Source organism: Aspergillus pseudodeflectus (genome assembly GCF_044049435.1).
Source record: "Aspergillus pseudodeflectus strain CBS 756.74 chromosome Unknown BJX68scaffold_4, whole genome shotgun sequence".
Classification (NCBI taxonomy): Eukaryota; Fungi; Ascomycota; class Eurotiomycetes; order Eurotiales; family Aspergillaceae; genus Aspergillus; species Aspergillus pseudodeflectus.
In genome coordinates this window covers 713,728-727,674 of record NW_027263780.1, presented here as the reverse complement: position 1 = coordinate 727,674, position 13,947 = coordinate 713,728, and the positions used below count along the sequence as shown (strand labels likewise).

The window sequence follows — 13,947 nt, the reverse complement described above, 5'->3', positions numbered from 1 at the left end:
TACAATACTTCTCACTTCATCTATACCATGTTGACCCGTTTTCTCGTTTTTTCTGTCCGTTTCATTCCAACTCTAGAGTACACTTCTTCCTCCCCGTCCCTTTCTTTACCCCCACACCCCACCAAACCACGCGCGAAACAAAGAACAACCCAACCCATCTTCGATCATCCTCTCTTCCATGATCGCAAGATGAGTCACCCCGTCCATATCGGACAAGCGCAAGATCCATGGGAATGTGAGCCCTCTCCTTGCAGAAGAGAGAGAGGTACACTTTCCGCCTACGTTTTTCAGACCCGCCCTGAGTTTATCTCTATATAAACGTTCTGTCAGCCTACGCAGGGCGGACTAAAAACGGAAGGATATTTATGCATATCCAGATTACGATGGTTTGTTGGTATGAATTATGACTAGAATTTTACGTTGGTAGACGGCCTTGTAGTAAAATAAAAAAAAAGCTCAGAGTAGAATTCTAAGCAAGCTCAATGGGTATATTATTTTCAGATCATAAATCATAACCGATGTCGCTTTATACAAGTCGATAGGTAGGTAGCAAGCAAGTGGTATCGTGAGAAGCAAAATATTCGCATTAGGTGGAACGTAGATCCGGCGCACACCTTGGAATGACCGGCGAACCAGCGCCTCTGAAGCTGAAGACTCGCTCCTTTAGTCTCGGGGTCTGTCATTGCCAGCCTTGGAACTAGGAATGTCGTCCTCAGCTTCAGGCGTGGGCTCGACGTGGGTCAGGAGGGCACCTGCATGCTGAACGTGGTCGTCAAACTCAGGAGGCATTGGTGAATCGGGGAGAGGTGGGAACGGTTCCGTCCGCGAGTCGTTTTCTGATAACCGCGAGTTGGAGTCTTGTCTGGGGATCCCGGTACGGTAGAATGTGAAGTTGTGTTCGCCCCCTGTTTCTGAAGGTATCGTGGCAGAGTGTTCGTGGGGTGAAGATACAGTCGGAGAGTGTGGTAGAGAAGCGGTCTGCAGCAACTCGGTTAGTTTGGCTAGAAAGCCTGATTTTGAGCTGCATACCTTGATATTTTCCGTACGGATACCACGACTCAAGGCCAATTGCCGTGCGGCAATCCGCTTTCGCACAATCTCCATCTCCTCTTCATGCTCAGCCCGCTCTTCTTCCTTCTTCAGATCCTCAATTGAGACGGATGTCATATCGTGAGCAACGTCGTCGCGAAAGCTTTGAGGGGATCGCAATCGACTAGACCGCTTTCTCCTCTTCTTCTTCGAGCTCTTTGATGAGAGGCTGAACGTCCCCGAAGCAGACCTCATACTGTTGGGGTTATCCCCTCTCTGGTCATCCGACTCCAGCCCAGTCTCTCGTCTCGTCAATGCCATAGCGAATTCATCATCCAAAGGCACCGCATCATCCTCCTCATCACTCATGATGAGATCCCCGCGCGAGCTCAGCGAATTGGACGTTTCGCGAGACGACTGCGTCGAACTCCGATACCTCCCGTTGCCATTAGCAGCCTGGTCTCCATACTCCTCCGGCGACTCAATCAACGGGCTTTCCTCATAAGCATGCCTCCTCAACGCCCCCGGATGTTCCTGCAGATCCGCAGCAGACGGTCTATACTTCAGCCCCCTCGCACCAATCCTCCATGGGAAGCGCTCAAGGAACCCCAAAAACGATGAGCTAGGTATCACCGTAGGATCATTGCGATCGTCTGGTACCAAAAGGCCGCTTTTTCGCCTACTCGTGCGACGGGTGCCGTAGCTCATTTTCCGCTGTCTGCGAGGCTGCTCAGCGCCTCCCCGCGCCAGCCCGCTCCCCGCTAACAGTCGGTCTAACTCGTCGGTGCCCCATCCTAGAATCGAGTCGTCTGCCTCTTCATTATCCCAGTCGTCGTAAAAGTCAAAGTCTGCATAGTGTCGGCGGCGACGGCGGTGGTGGTGGTGATCGTCGCGGGCGGGGAAGCAGGGCGCTGTGCATGAGGAGAGACAATTGCCGACCGCTGTAAAGCAGGGGAATAGGTAGTTGTGGGAGAATGCGTAGATGCCTTCTTGGGCAGACTCATTTGCGGATTCGAGGTTGTGTGAGATCTGGTTAATCGTCTGCCTGACGCGCGGGTCTCTCGGTCGCATCATGGCGGGTAGTAGTAGGCCACGGAGATAGATAGGCCGCCGGTGTGGTTAAGGTCGGGTGGGAGGTCGGGACGATGTGTCGGTTCTTTCAACTTCATCTATAGACCTCCATGAAATGAAGCGACCGCAACGCGAAAGACAAGGCTGGAGATGCCAGCAGGACGATAATATTTGAGACTCAAAGGTGGAGAGGCTGAGTGAATGAAGGGGGCCTGAGGAACGCACGGCTTCCAAATGAAAAGCGATGTCATTGACGGTCCTATCTCCGTCTTAGTCAGCCCTCAGCCACCAACCAATTTTGTCTCGCCATTTCGATATATTTACAACCGATCCCAATCATTTCTCCGGTGACTGATAGTCATGGTTTATTACATTCGTTTCCTCAAAACCCCCAGGCTGCAGAAGCAGAAGACAGGGACACTCTCTGCCTCTGCATTGATCTGCATAACCACAGATCTGGGCGATGCATTCCTCGCTCAGGACGAGGATTTGTTGGTAACACTCCGTCTGGCTGGCAACGGCAAGGCCGTATGCCAGGGACGGCTGCAGTGGCAGGGCGGGAAGCGCGAACTCCCAGTTGCACTGGGGCCGCTTCCCGCCAGCATTGTGCAACAATCTCTGATCATGGAGATCGCATCACGGGCCTCGCAAGCTGCGGGCACAGACTCGCTGTTGAATCAAGATGACATTCCGCTTGTTGTATCCGGATGGAGTGCGCCGTTTGGAGGGTCGCAATCGGTGGCCGCTGATAAGCTGATCGAAAGACGCTTCAGCGTAAATCAGACTGTGCAACTCAACATATGGGAGGAGACGGGCAATAGCATTGCGCGGCATATCTGGTGAGGCTGTACCCCCATACATCTTGTGCTACCTTTCTAAGTACGCATCATGCCAGGGATGCTGCAATTGCTTCTGTTATGTATCTCCAGCTATTGGTTGCCGGCGATCAAGAATCCTCAAACACAGCGCTACGGAGTCTTCTCCGGAATGAGCGCAGTAGCCCTCTCCATGTGATCGAGCTAGGGGCGGGCTGCGGCATCGTAGGAATTGCGCTGGCTGAGTTACTATCGAAATGCTCCGTCTTACTTACAGATCTACCAGAGGTTGAGGAGATCGTATCTAGAAACATAGCAGCTGCTCAACTAGCACATGCATCTGACCTGCAGTACCGCCCACTCGAATGGGAGGAGGAGCTCCCTGGTGATTTATTCGAAACCCCTTCTGTCGAGTTGGTTCTCGTTTCAGACTGTACCTACAATGCCGACAGCTTGCCAGCTCTGGTGTCGGTACTCGGCCGACTCGTCCAAATGTCCCCGCATGCCCTCATTCTTGTGGCTCTGAAGCGGCGCCATGAAAGTGAGAGCATCTTCTTTGACTTGATGCAATCTGCGGGTCTAGCGAGTCTGCACTTGGACCGTATGAGCCTTCCGTCGCAATACGACGAGTCTGATGAGATTGAACTACACTGCTATCGCAGGCAATGAGAGCCGTCCATGCATGTGATAATCACACTTACTGCTGGACACATATGCAGGGTTACAAAAGATGACTGCATGTCGGAATAGGTGTTTTTTCTATCAGGATATACACATAACAACGACCACGCTCCTATTGACAATGAAGATCATGCCCCAGGTCGTCAAGTATGGTCTGGGAAGTGCACGCAAAATGGGTAAGACCTCAAGACTTCCCTGAGAACCATTTGAGCGTGTGGATGCCCTCCGATGAGCGATCTTGCCATTCCTTCTGCATCCGCCTTAAGCTTGACCTCGAACCGATCTTGCGACAGGCAGATATCAACGGCGAATCCCGGCGGTGGACGTGTCTTCGTTTCATCAACTGTCTGCCATTATCTTGGTCTTTCGACCCGGATTTACCAGCGCCCATTCTCCGCAACAGACGGTGACGTCTACTCGTCAAAGGAGACAGTATCGGCTTCAAGGTAGAGTCGAGAGGTACGTAATTGTCGCTGGCATGCTTCAAAGATAGACTTTGAATTACGTCTTGAGCAACCAACGGCACTAGAATTTGAGCGTGGACGCCATGAAAGATCTGCTTGCTGGCAGTCAAGCTGTGTGAGCGTTGCGGTGGATTGACCGGAAGCCCGTTTCCAGGGTATTTCTGCTCATGCAAGCCGTTTCGAGCACACTGATTGCATCGTTGGGTGAAGGTGCTATAGTTTGGCGCTAGTGTTATCGAACATAATGGAAGAAAGGCAAGTTTCCTGGAAGCATCGTCTGTGGGTGGAATATGGAACGACACCTTTACGCAGAGTGCCCACAAGTCCGCATACATGGAGCAGACGACATAGACGTCACCGCTGGAAACTTCAAATTCATCTGGTCTTCTTTCGTGGTTGCTCAAGGACGTATACTCTGGGTCAAGTCCGATGACTAGCGATCCTTCCTGAATTACCCACTGCTCCTCCGGGTCCAGGCGGATGTCCCTGCAAGAGTGCAGACGCGTACAGAATGCTGGTTTGGGCTGATGGAAGGGGTCGGATTCGGAGGGTGTCTCTAAGGCTGGACGGCAGTCCTGGAGGGCCAACTGGCTAGAAGTTGGTTCGTCCTCGTGCTATGATCTTATTAGCTCGGCGAATCGGTTTGATAGTTAAGAAGCCCACCAGAAGGGGAGTCTCATGATCCGAGTCTGAGTCAAGAGTGGCATACAGAGCGACGTCGACTGCCGCAGCACCCAGAGTCTGCTGGTCTGGGAAAAGTACAGGGGAACATGGCAGGCTCTTCACGGATCCTTCGTCACTGCTATTCAAAGCCTCGGACATATCGGGCGACGAGCTTCCGTCTTGGTTCGAGCTATACCGCCAGACAGGAGGTCGGTAGAAGTACATCCCGTGCCGACGCCTCTTGCTTACCGAGTCCTGCAGCCAGTCCACCGAGGCAAGGGAGGAGTCATCACCGGAAGTGGTACGCATGTTGTAGATTGATGCACAATAAGCTGTGTTGATGTTTGTTTCGATGTGGCACTAAGCTGTATGTGCTAAGTCTGCAAGGCTCGATGGTTGGAGATTCGAGGCCAAAGACGCTGAGACTGGTTTCTCATTGTTGTGAGTCCTACTCGCACCTTCCTCGCACCATCAAGGCCGTCGACATCCGCCAATACTGGCAAGAGCGCAGTACGGTCACGGTCGTCGCTTCCTTGTCCCCGGGTCTCGTCCTCGGTGATACATTTTACTCGCGTTTGTTCCATCATGTCCATCACCAGGCTTCAACCGGGCACACCTTGCAGGCCGCCAATTCCTTCAACAACTCGTATATGCATATGGCTGCAGCATCTTTGGTCAATAGGCGTCAATGCTGGACACATCAATGAGTCACTGGCTTCCGCTCCTACAATCTAAGTTCAGTAGTTTCCTCGGTAAAACAACGGACAGTGGGCGGGTGAGCGGTGCACATCAACTGCATGGTGATGTGTAACCTGAAAGGGCAGATCAAAGGGCGTTGAGAGGCAGTTGTGGCGTTGAGGCTGATAGAATAATCGAATTTACCAGCATAACCTCGGCTGCTCCCAAGGGAGGCCGCTGATTCAACCGATGATGGCAGCGGGGGTCTTCAACATGCTCAACACTCTTCTGGGAGGAAAGGATAAATAAATACAGAGTGAAGCCCTGGGAGATTCAGAACAACACTCGGCTTTATTGTTTCTTCAAGAAAAGACCCATATCAAAAGCTTGGCTCAAACATGGCTGCGCCTAAAATCACCCTATACTTTGACATCGTCAGCCCATTCGCCCACATTGCATTCCACATCTTGAGGGTAAGCATTAGTCTATGGCACCATAGAGGAGCTAACTGACGCCTACCTATCTACTACTATTTAATTAGAACTCGCCCACGTTTAGCAAATGTGACCTCACCTTTATCCCCATCTTTATCAGCGACCTGTTAAAGGCCTGTGGGAATATTTCACCCATCAAGATCAAAAGTACGTCGGTCGCTTTTTATCTAGCTGTTAAAGCAAAAAAAAAAAAAAAAAAAAAAAAAAAAAAAAACTAACTGCGAATACTCTCCAGACAAGGCCGAATGGATTGAGATAGAGCGCCGCCGTTGGGCGCACTACTTCTCCGTCCCGATGTCTGAGCAGAAGCCAGAGGGGTTCCCACACTTGACCTTGGGTGTGCAGCGTGCTCTCGTTGCGGTTTCGCAAAAGGCACCTGAAAAGCTGGCGCCTGCCACTGAAGCCATCTGGAAGGAATACTGGGTTAAGGGAGATGGCAAGGCTACGCAGCGAGAGGGGTTCATTCCGATCCTCGAGGGAGTTCTTGGAGAGGCGGAGACTAAAGCAGTTGTTGAAGCGGTACGAGACCACATATCCTACTATATGATGCAGAAACTGATAATTTATGTACAGGCAAGCGGAGCAGAGGTCAAGGCGCGATTGTCCGCGAATACCCAGCAAGCCTTTGACTCTGGAGCTTTCGGCCTCCCCTGGTTCGAATGCACGAACTCCAAGGGCGAAACAGAGGGATTCTGGGGCATTGACCATCTCGGGCAGGTGGCTGATTTCCTCGGACTGGATCGCTCGGTCGAGGGTGGCTTCAGAGCATATCTGTAGGGAGTGAAGCGGGACGGAGACATCATTGTGAATTGAGATTGCACAGAGACGGCCATGTAGAACATTAGCATTATTCATGATCACATTACCATACATCAACCCAATAGTAGTCCCCGTTCCTTTACTTCTTCCGTTTTCATGACTTCTGTTTCATCCCAGCTGTACTCTTGTGCTTCTCCTGCAAGAATTCTGCAACCTTTTCCTTGTCCATGCGATCAATCTGCTCGCTCTCCTCGGGCGAAATATTATTCTCGGGATTCTCTGTTATCGCATTTCATTGTATTAGCTCATCAACAGATCAACAGGAGTACATCGTTTGAGGAGTTGTTGTCATGCACTGCCCCAACCAAAAAATGGGCCAAGACCAGATAGGGTATAGAACGCACCGGTCTCCGAACTTTTCTCCGTCGTTAGATACGAGTGGATGGGGTTCACGACGTTATTCTGCGCCCATTTGTTGGATGTAGACGCCGCCGCGGTAAGGACTTCTTTGACTTGCTCTGTAGGGTTTCCGGACATTTTTTTTCTGCAGGGGAATAGAGAAGATGATGTATTGTCTCCAGGTGAACTTGGGAAAGTTGAATCAGCCCTACTAAATAATTGTTCTGCCTTACATGCAGGGGAGCGGTCATATGACGTCACTCATAGTACTCTGGACTCTGGACTCTGGACTCTGGAGGCTGTAGGAGCGGAGACAGATGGCAGTATTCCCTCCGTATTTTGGCAGTTTTCGATGCGCTAGTCCCTGCTCGTGTTCCGCCGCTGCGACCCACGCGTGGACGGTCTCCGGAGTTACGGCCAGGCTGGATGGCAAATATGCTACTTGAACAGGGTTAGTCGCAACTTCTGACATGATACCGTGCTGTTCACGGAACATGATTGACTTTGGCACTTCCAAGGCTTGTTGACGTGAACACAAGTCCACTACACCGGGGTTTACCATGGAAGCCGCGCCAAAAAAAAAAAAAAAGCTTTCTGTTCCTGAATGTGGGATCCATGGACAAAATGAACTTCCCTGGTACTCCATTCCCTGGTCCTCACGCGGAGCCATGAGTGTGGTTCGGTCTACGCATTCATGACCGCACAGTATATCCGTCCTCCACGGATAGAATCACAGGGAGAAGGGGGTATAAGTATGTTCTAGCCGAGGGGGATATTGAGGTTTGTCAACAGGCCAATACGCAAGGCAACGATATCCTTCCCATCGACACAATTGGAAACGTCTGCTTTCGAGAAACTGCGAGATGTCCTTCCCATACAGGCACTTCCTCATAATCGGCGCAACCTCAGGCATTGGCCGCGCCATGGCCGATCGCCTCATCGAGAACGGCGCCAAAGTGATTGCCGTCGGCCGGCGCAAGGACCGCCTCGACGAATTTGTGGCCAAGCACGGTGAGGACAAGGCGTCGTCCATCGTCTTCGACATCAGCCAGCTTGATAAGATCCCGCAGTTCGCAAAGGACGTCGCGGAAAAGTACCCCGACCTCGACGGTGTTTGGCTCAACGCCGGTCTCCAGCGACAATATGATATGGCCAGTGATGACTGGGACTTTGAGAGCTTCCAGAACGAGTTCCATGTGAATGTGTTTAGCATCGTGGCGCTTGCGCGTGCATTTTTGCCGTACTTGAAGGAGAAGGCTGAGACTGTGCCTGCTAGTCTTATCTTGTATGTTCAATCCCGGGTTAGATATGGGACAGAGACAAGCTGACTGTGATAGTACCGGTACCAACCTGTCTATCATTCCCATGGCCTGGGCGCCGGGCTACTCCGGCTCTAAGGCGGCACTGAACGTTTTCATACTTTCGCTGCGTGGACAGTTGAAGGGCAAGAGCAAGGTCAAAATCATCGAAGTCATGCCTCCTGCCGTTCAAAGTTTGTTCCCATCCTCCCATTTTTTATCCCCCGAGTACGACTAACACTCAACAGCCGAGCTACACGACTATATGGGAGAAAAAGGCGCCACACTTGGAATGCCAATCGATCAATTTACAAACGAGGCATTCGAGGGTCTTGAAGCGGGCAAGGATACAGTTGTTGTGGGGTACATCCCGCCTCGGGAGGTGTTCTTCGACATTCTTGAGAAACGGCGCAAGACGTTTGAGGGGCTGACAGACGCAACTCGGCCTCTTATGGGTGCGTAGATTGCTGGTACAAAGCTATCTATACAACGTACCGTTCAGATAGAATATACATGTCAGCACTCTATACTTCGCCCGGTCGGACATATGCGGCACCGGTGTAGGGCAGGCCAACCGAAACAGGAATAGCGGCATCTCATCCCCCTCCCCCACTTTTCTATCCTTCGAGCCATCTTCAACTTTCAATCTTCAGCTTTTCTCATTCCACACTCGTTACACCTTATAGATCACTCATTCTTTCTCTATTCTCGCTTATCAAGAAAACAAAAACACAAGAAACAATGGCGCCAATCCCAATAACAATCCTAACGGGCTTCCTGGGCTCAGGAAAAACCACCTTATTGCTAAACCTCCTCCCGCAACTCCCCAAAACCTACAAACTCGCACTCCTAAAGAACGAATTTGGGGACGTCGCCGTCGACTCCCAACTCGCCTCGACCTCCGCAATCTCCGGCGTCCGCGAACTCCTCAACGGCTGCATCTGCTGCAACCTCGTCGGACAGCTCTCCGACGCGCTCACGCAACTCCGCACAGAAATCTCCCCTCCACCAGACCGCATCATCATCGAGACATCGGGGAGCGCATTCCCCGCAACGCTCGCGATGGAAGTCAACCGACTCGCGCGCGAGTCTCCGCCGGGCGAAGGGTATATCCTCGATGGGGTCGTGAGCGTCATTGACGTCGAGAATTGGGCTGGGTACGAGGATACGAGTTATACGGCGAAGATCCAGGCGCGGTATACGGATTTGATTGTGTTTAATAAGTGGGAGGGGGTTTCGGAACGCAGGTTCGATGAGGTCCTTGATCGCGTCGGGGATCTGGGGGTTGAGACGGCGTGGGTTAAGAGTGATCGTGGACGGGTGGAGAAGGGGGTTCTCTTGGGGATTGATGGGGCGTTGGTTGCGAAGGAGGGGGTTGTGCTCGAGGATGGTGAGCATGGGCATGGACATGAGAATGGGGACGGGCATAAGCATGATCACCAAAGTGAAGTCGAAGTCCTGTCCCTCATGCTACGCACCGAATCCGATGGCGAAACAGGGACGGTTGATATCCCCGCTCTCGAACGCCTTCTCTCAACAGCCTCAAAGGAAGAAGTCTATCGGATCAAGGGCATCCTGCGGACCTCGCCGCTGACACCCCCCGCTACGTCCTCTGATAACCTGGATGAGCGGCCTGCAACGGCGGGTGACGGCGAGGCTAAAGCGGCGTACTATATTCTGAACTGGGCGTTTGGGCGCTGGACGTGTACTCCGTCGGAAACTGTTGCAGAGGCGTCTGATCCGACTGTTCTGGCGAGGATTACGCTCATTCTTGCGCGGTATGAGAGTGCGAAGTGGAAGAAGAAGTTGGAGGCTGGGGATTTGGTCAAGGGGCAGGGCGGTGTTGGGGAGTTGAGTGTTGAGCGGCTTGTATAGATTGCCAGGTTGTGGCTGTCGGAGCGGGCTTCGACGGGTGCGATAGAGATTAGATACGATTAGACTATGTCTGGAGATAACTAGATATTCTAGAGTTGTATGAAGATATATGATGCAGCATGAACAATGAATCGCAATTTTCATTACCGAAGAATAAACAGTTCAAGGACAGGTCTACTCTATAGGCAAGACCTCCACAAAGGACCGACATCAATATTAGAGCTGCAAGGCTGACAAGACAAAGATCACAAACATAACAGACTAGTATTCAAGAAGAGCAGAGGCGCCCGCTTCGCTCGAGATGTAAATCACCTCGTGGTTGTCCGAGAAGCCGTTGAAGCGGGTCGCGCTGCACTTGGTATAGGCGCCCATTTCCTCAAAGTAGAGCCAGTCGCCGACATCGATCAAACCGGGAAGCAGACTACGCTGGCTGATGACGTCAATTCCGTCGCAGGTGGGTCCCCAGATAGAGTATGCAACATTGACTCCGGTCGCAGGGGCCTGGCAGGAAAGGATGCGAGCCTCGGGGTGCTGGTGGTCAAAGATGATGTTGGAAAAGTTTCCGTACACGCCATCGTTGAGGTAAATCATGTAGGCACCCCTTGCGGGATCTTCGGGATCCTGGACGGCGCGGCGCGCAATGACGTTGGCCGCCAAGGTGAAGGCGGAAGCAACGTAGTAGCGACCGGGCTCGGCGATAACACGAATGTGCGGCGGGAAGTAAGTGTCCAGGGCGTCGCTCAGAACACCGGCGAACTTCTCAAAGGTCTCGTGAGTGAAACCACCACCGACATCCAAAGTGTGGAGCTCGTGGCCAATGTCGGCGGCGTAGTCAAAGACGAGGCGCGCATCCTGGACGGCTTTGAGGAAAGCCTTGGGATCTTCGGCGCCGGAGCCGACGTGGAAGCTGACGCCAACAACCTTGAGCTCAAGCTCGTGAGCGAGCTCGAGGAGGTGGCGGGCTCTGTCCATGGACGCGCCGAACTTCATGCTGAACTGGCACAAGCTGTTCGAGTCGTCGGTGAGGATACGCAGGTAGAGCTCGGCTTCCGGGTAGTTGGCCTTGATCTTGTACAGCTCGTCGGAGTTGTCAAAGGTCATCTGCTTGACGCCCACGGTGGCGGCATAGCGCAAGTACGACTTGGTCTTGCAGGGCTGCGCGTAGATGATGCGGCTCGGGTCGATACCGGTCTGGAGAGCCAGATCGATTTCGGCCTTGGACGCGCAGTCGAAGCCATTTCCAAGGTTGGCCATGAGGCGAAGGACCTCGGGATCGGGGTTGCACTTGACGGCTAAGCTTGGTCAGCATCAATCTATAACTCCCAGAGAATGTGAAGGCTTACCGTAGAACGGGCGCACACGGCTAAGGTTCATTTTCCAGCGGAGGTGCTGGCGGTAGACCTCACCCATGTCTGCCACATAGAAGGCATCTTCGTCTCCAGGGCCACAGAGGTCGGTGTTGACTTCGGCGGCGCGTTTCTTCAAGACGTTCAGGACCAGGTCCTTGGCAGCCAACCGAGATTGCGACAGATCGTCCTCTCCATGATTGCTGAGATGAAGATTGTTATTGAAATAACAATCCTTATCAAAAGGTTTGGTGATGCACACTTCAGCAGGTACACAAGCAGTCGGTGCCATAACCATGCGCGCGGATGGAGCACTGGTTACGACTTGACAAAAGAAGAGATGAAGAAAGATTTATACGCGACTGCGTGCTAGGGAGGGCGAAAAGTTTCGCAACCGTAGTTGACTGGACCAAGCCTCCGAGACCCTTCCTCCTTAAGAGGAAGAACCGTGAGAGAAGTCCTATGCGGCAGCTCAATGGGTGAGGGGATAATTTCTGAGGGCGTCAATTTATGGAAAAATGGCGCACCGATCGGAGGAGTTCGAGGGACCAGGAGGAGGGGGAATGTTGTTAAGAGTGTCTCGAAGACGTCGCGGAGATACAATGTGACGAAGGAGAGAGAACGCGGCTGTGTAAGCCGTGGTGTCGAGGAAGATGGCCTTTGGAACCGGAGAATCCCAAAGGCTGGCTGAGAAGCACGAGGAGGTGCTCGGTGTGTGGTGAGGGGTAGATGGGTAGATGACGGAACGTCTCAAAAAATTGGGAATCGGTGGACTCCCGCGGTATTTATTGCTCGAGTCCTGATTGAGAGAACCGGCGGTCAGCTTGAGACGGTCCAAGAGACTGTATGAGAGATTTATTTGTCCCGGTCGAGGGGGGTTGGGGGAGGAGCAAGGTCCTCCGCCGGTGGGTGCAGATTTTTAACGACGGTGGCCTGGCCCTGGCGCACTTAGGGCAGAGGGCACACGGCGCCAGGCAGAAACCGGAAGGGGAGGTTCAAGAACAGGGAACAGAGACATGACGAGCAAGGGTGCGACCGGGGAGAGATTCGTGGCGAGAAAAACGTACCTTTTCTTTGCGTGGTGAAAAAGGATGAGAGCAGGGAAAAGGAAGACGGAGGAGAGAGTGCGGGCGAGAGTTTTGGATCAATTGGATTTTGATCCCGTGTGGTTCTCGTGGGGTCCTGCCAGTCCTGCCCGTGACGTCGCCAATTTGCGGGACTTCCCATTGGGTTCCCGCCCAAGCCGCAAGGACCCCATCTCCAGCACAGCATCCCAGCATCGAATCTATCCCAAAACGCAGCTCTCCCGCGTGAGTCATGATCCTATCATCTTACTGTGCGGTTATGTCATGTATCGGTTCCTGTTCTGTACTTGGTTTCAGCTCTGCATGGGCCCGAGGCTTTCGAGCCAGTTGGCTGCTTCACGTCTCAGCCAGTCGACTCCGCAGACGTCTCTCAGCCATTCACGGCGTCATAATCTGCCTGTCCAGGTATTATTCTGCCTCGTATAGGACGGTCAGCGCGTCCTCCTGCATTAGCTTGCTGCTGTCCAAGCTCGATTCTGCAACGGGAGCTCAGTGCAGCGCAGATCGTGCAGGACCAGCAAGCAGTCGGTGAGAACTATATCACGTGTTTTATAGGTCGAGTGTGCTTCGAGAAGCAATCAAACTGATACACAATGCCTTCTGATTGGTTCCATCCTGTTTTTCCCTTCAATTCCCATCCGACCTGCCGCTTCGAGCCGTCCCTATCACAACAACCTCCCTTGCGAGGCTCTGGTCATGCCCGTAACCAATGATAGCATCTTATCATATGCTTTCCAGGCAAAGGTCGGGTCGACAGGCGTATAGAGAATTAGTAGTCGTTCCCATGGCGCCGTTGACAGTCGGTACACCGAATTTTCAGGTTCTCGGATTGCATAGTTCCCGTGTGAGAAAAAGATCGAGTTTCGCCACGCGTGGATTGCAGGTGTTTTATTCGTCTCAGCATTCGAGCACCGAACATCGCCAATAGATGGCCGCACGAGGACATCAGGGTTGCTTTTGTCCATTGAGGTCTCCAAGCGCGCTTGCATCGAGCTTCTAGGGCTTTCGGGTACGATCCTAACCCTAAGATATCGCCACATTAGCCATTGTGGCCATTGATGCCCTCTACTATCACCGCAGTCGACGCCGTCCTGTTGCAAACTTGGTTTCCGTGTCGCCCTAGGAGTGCGTTGGCCAGCTGCGGAAAGGTCAGGGCTGGATCAGGGCTGGATCTGTATCTAAGAGCTGAACCGGACCAGAGACTGTGTTGTAATGCTGACCTTGCGCACACAAAGTAGCCACTCGCATGGGCAGCGACTTGACTTAAGCCCGAGGCTGAAGGTCGTCAAC

At 52.6% G+C, this 13,947-nt stretch overlaps 10 protein-coding genes across 10 annotated transcripts; 4 read left to right on the top strand and 6 right to left on the bottom strand.

Annotated features, from left to right (window-relative positions):
• Positions 1 to 484: 484 nt before the first annotated feature.
• BJX68DRAFT_227470 (uncharacterized protein) lies at positions 485 to 2,302 on the bottom strand. Its single transcript, XM_071038677.1, has 2 exons — positions 1,030 to 2,302; positions 485 to 978 (listed from the first exon to the last, which is right to left on the bottom strand). The coding sequence occupies exons 1-2, from the start codon at positions 2,101 to 2,103 to the stop codon at positions 664 to 666; spliced, it is 1,389 nt and encodes a 462-aa protein (XP_070903863.1). The 5' UTR covers positions 2,104 to 2,302; the 3' UTR covers positions 485 to 663.
• Positions 2,303 to 2,460: 158 nt separating this feature from the next.
• On the top strand, positions 2,461 to 3,584 carry BJX68DRAFT_262421 (protein N-lysine methyltransferase family protein; the record flags this gene model as incomplete). The annotated part of the gene is made up of 2 exons (XM_071044432.1): positions 2,461 to 2,939; positions 2,996 to 3,584. The coding sequence occupies 2 exons, from the start codon at positions 2,461 to 2,463 to the stop codon at positions 3,582 to 3,584; spliced, it is 1,068 nt and encodes a 355-aa protein (XP_070903862.1).
• A 196-nt stretch (positions 3,585 to 3,780) lies between these two features.
• BJX68DRAFT_262420 (uncharacterized protein) lies at positions 3,781 to 5,032 on the bottom strand (the record flags this gene model as incomplete). The annotated part of the gene is made up of 2 exons (XM_071044431.1): positions 3,781 to 4,674; positions 4,724 to 5,032. The coding sequence occupies 2 exons, from the start codon at positions 5,030 to 5,032 to the stop codon at positions 3,781 to 3,783; spliced, it is 1,203 nt and encodes a 400-aa protein (XP_070903861.1).
• Positions 5,033 to 5,723: 691 nt separating this feature from the next.
• On the top strand, positions 5,724 to 6,884 carry BJX68DRAFT_143736 (putative 2-hydroxychromene-2-carboxylate isomerase). Its single transcript, XM_071036526.1, has 3 exons — positions 5,724 to 5,874; positions 5,943 to 6,042; positions 6,131 to 6,884. The coding sequence occupies exons 1-3, from the start codon at positions 5,800 to 5,802 to the stop codon at positions 6,670 to 6,672; spliced, it is 717 nt and encodes a 238-aa protein (XP_070903860.1). The 5' UTR covers positions 5,724 to 5,799; the 3' UTR covers positions 6,673 to 6,884.
• Positions 6,809 to 7,191, bottom strand: BJX68DRAFT_262418 (uncharacterized protein; the record flags this gene model as incomplete). Its single annotated transcript, XM_071044430.1, has 2 exons — positions 6,809 to 6,933; positions 7,059 to 7,191. The coding sequence occupies 2 exons, from the start codon at positions 7,189 to 7,191 to the stop codon at positions 6,809 to 6,811; spliced, it is 258 nt and encodes an 85-aa protein (XP_070903859.1).
• A 629-nt stretch (positions 7,192 to 7,820) lies between these two features.
• Positions 7,821 to 9,008, top strand: BJX68DRAFT_143683 (oxidoreductase, short-chain dehydrogenase/reductase family). The gene is made up of 3 exons (XM_071036523.1): positions 7,821 to 8,338; positions 8,391 to 8,545; positions 8,600 to 9,008. Exons 1-3 carry the CDS (start codon positions 7,917 to 7,919, stop codon positions 8,812 to 8,814), a joined length of 792 nt encoding a protein of 263 aa, XP_070903858.1. The 5' UTR covers positions 7,821 to 7,916; the 3' UTR covers positions 8,815 to 9,008.
• Position 9,009: 1 nt separating this feature from the next.
• On the top strand, positions 9,010 to 10,357 carry BJX68DRAFT_143684 (GTP-binding protein). Its single transcript, XM_071036524.1, has one exon. It carries the CDS (start codon positions 9,093 to 9,095, stop codon positions 10,224 to 10,226), a length of 1,134 nt encoding a protein of 377 aa, XP_070903857.1. The 5' UTR covers positions 9,010 to 9,092; the 3' UTR covers positions 10,227 to 10,357.
• BJX68DRAFT_143670 (type III PLP-dependent enzyme) lies at positions 10,357 to 12,144 on the bottom strand. Its single transcript, XM_071036521.1, has 2 exons — positions 11,570 to 12,144; positions 10,357 to 11,518 (listed from the first exon to the last, which is right to left on the bottom strand). Exons 1-2 carry the CDS (start codon positions 11,868 to 11,870, stop codon positions 10,488 to 10,490), a joined length of 1,332 nt encoding a protein of 443 aa, XP_070903856.1. The 5' UTR covers positions 11,871 to 12,144; the 3' UTR covers positions 10,357 to 10,487.
• BJX68DRAFT_143691 (uncharacterized protein) lies at positions 11,976 to 13,106 on the bottom strand. The gene is made up of 2 exons (XM_071036525.1): positions 12,640 to 13,106; positions 11,976 to 12,371 (listed from the first exon to the last, which is right to left on the bottom strand). Exons 1-2 carry the CDS (start codon positions 12,889 to 12,891, stop codon positions 12,081 to 12,083), a joined length of 543 nt encoding a protein of 180 aa, XP_070903855.1. The 5' UTR covers positions 12,892 to 13,106; the 3' UTR covers positions 11,976 to 12,080.
• Positions 13,107 to 13,854, bottom strand: BJX68DRAFT_143676 (uncharacterized protein). The gene has a single exon (XM_071036522.1). The coding sequence runs from the start codon at positions 13,695 to 13,697 to the stop codon at positions 13,323 to 13,325; it is 375 nt and encodes a 124-aa protein (XP_070903854.1). The 5' UTR covers positions 13,698 to 13,854; the 3' UTR covers positions 13,107 to 13,322.
• Positions 13,855 to 13,947: the final 93 nt, after the last annotated feature.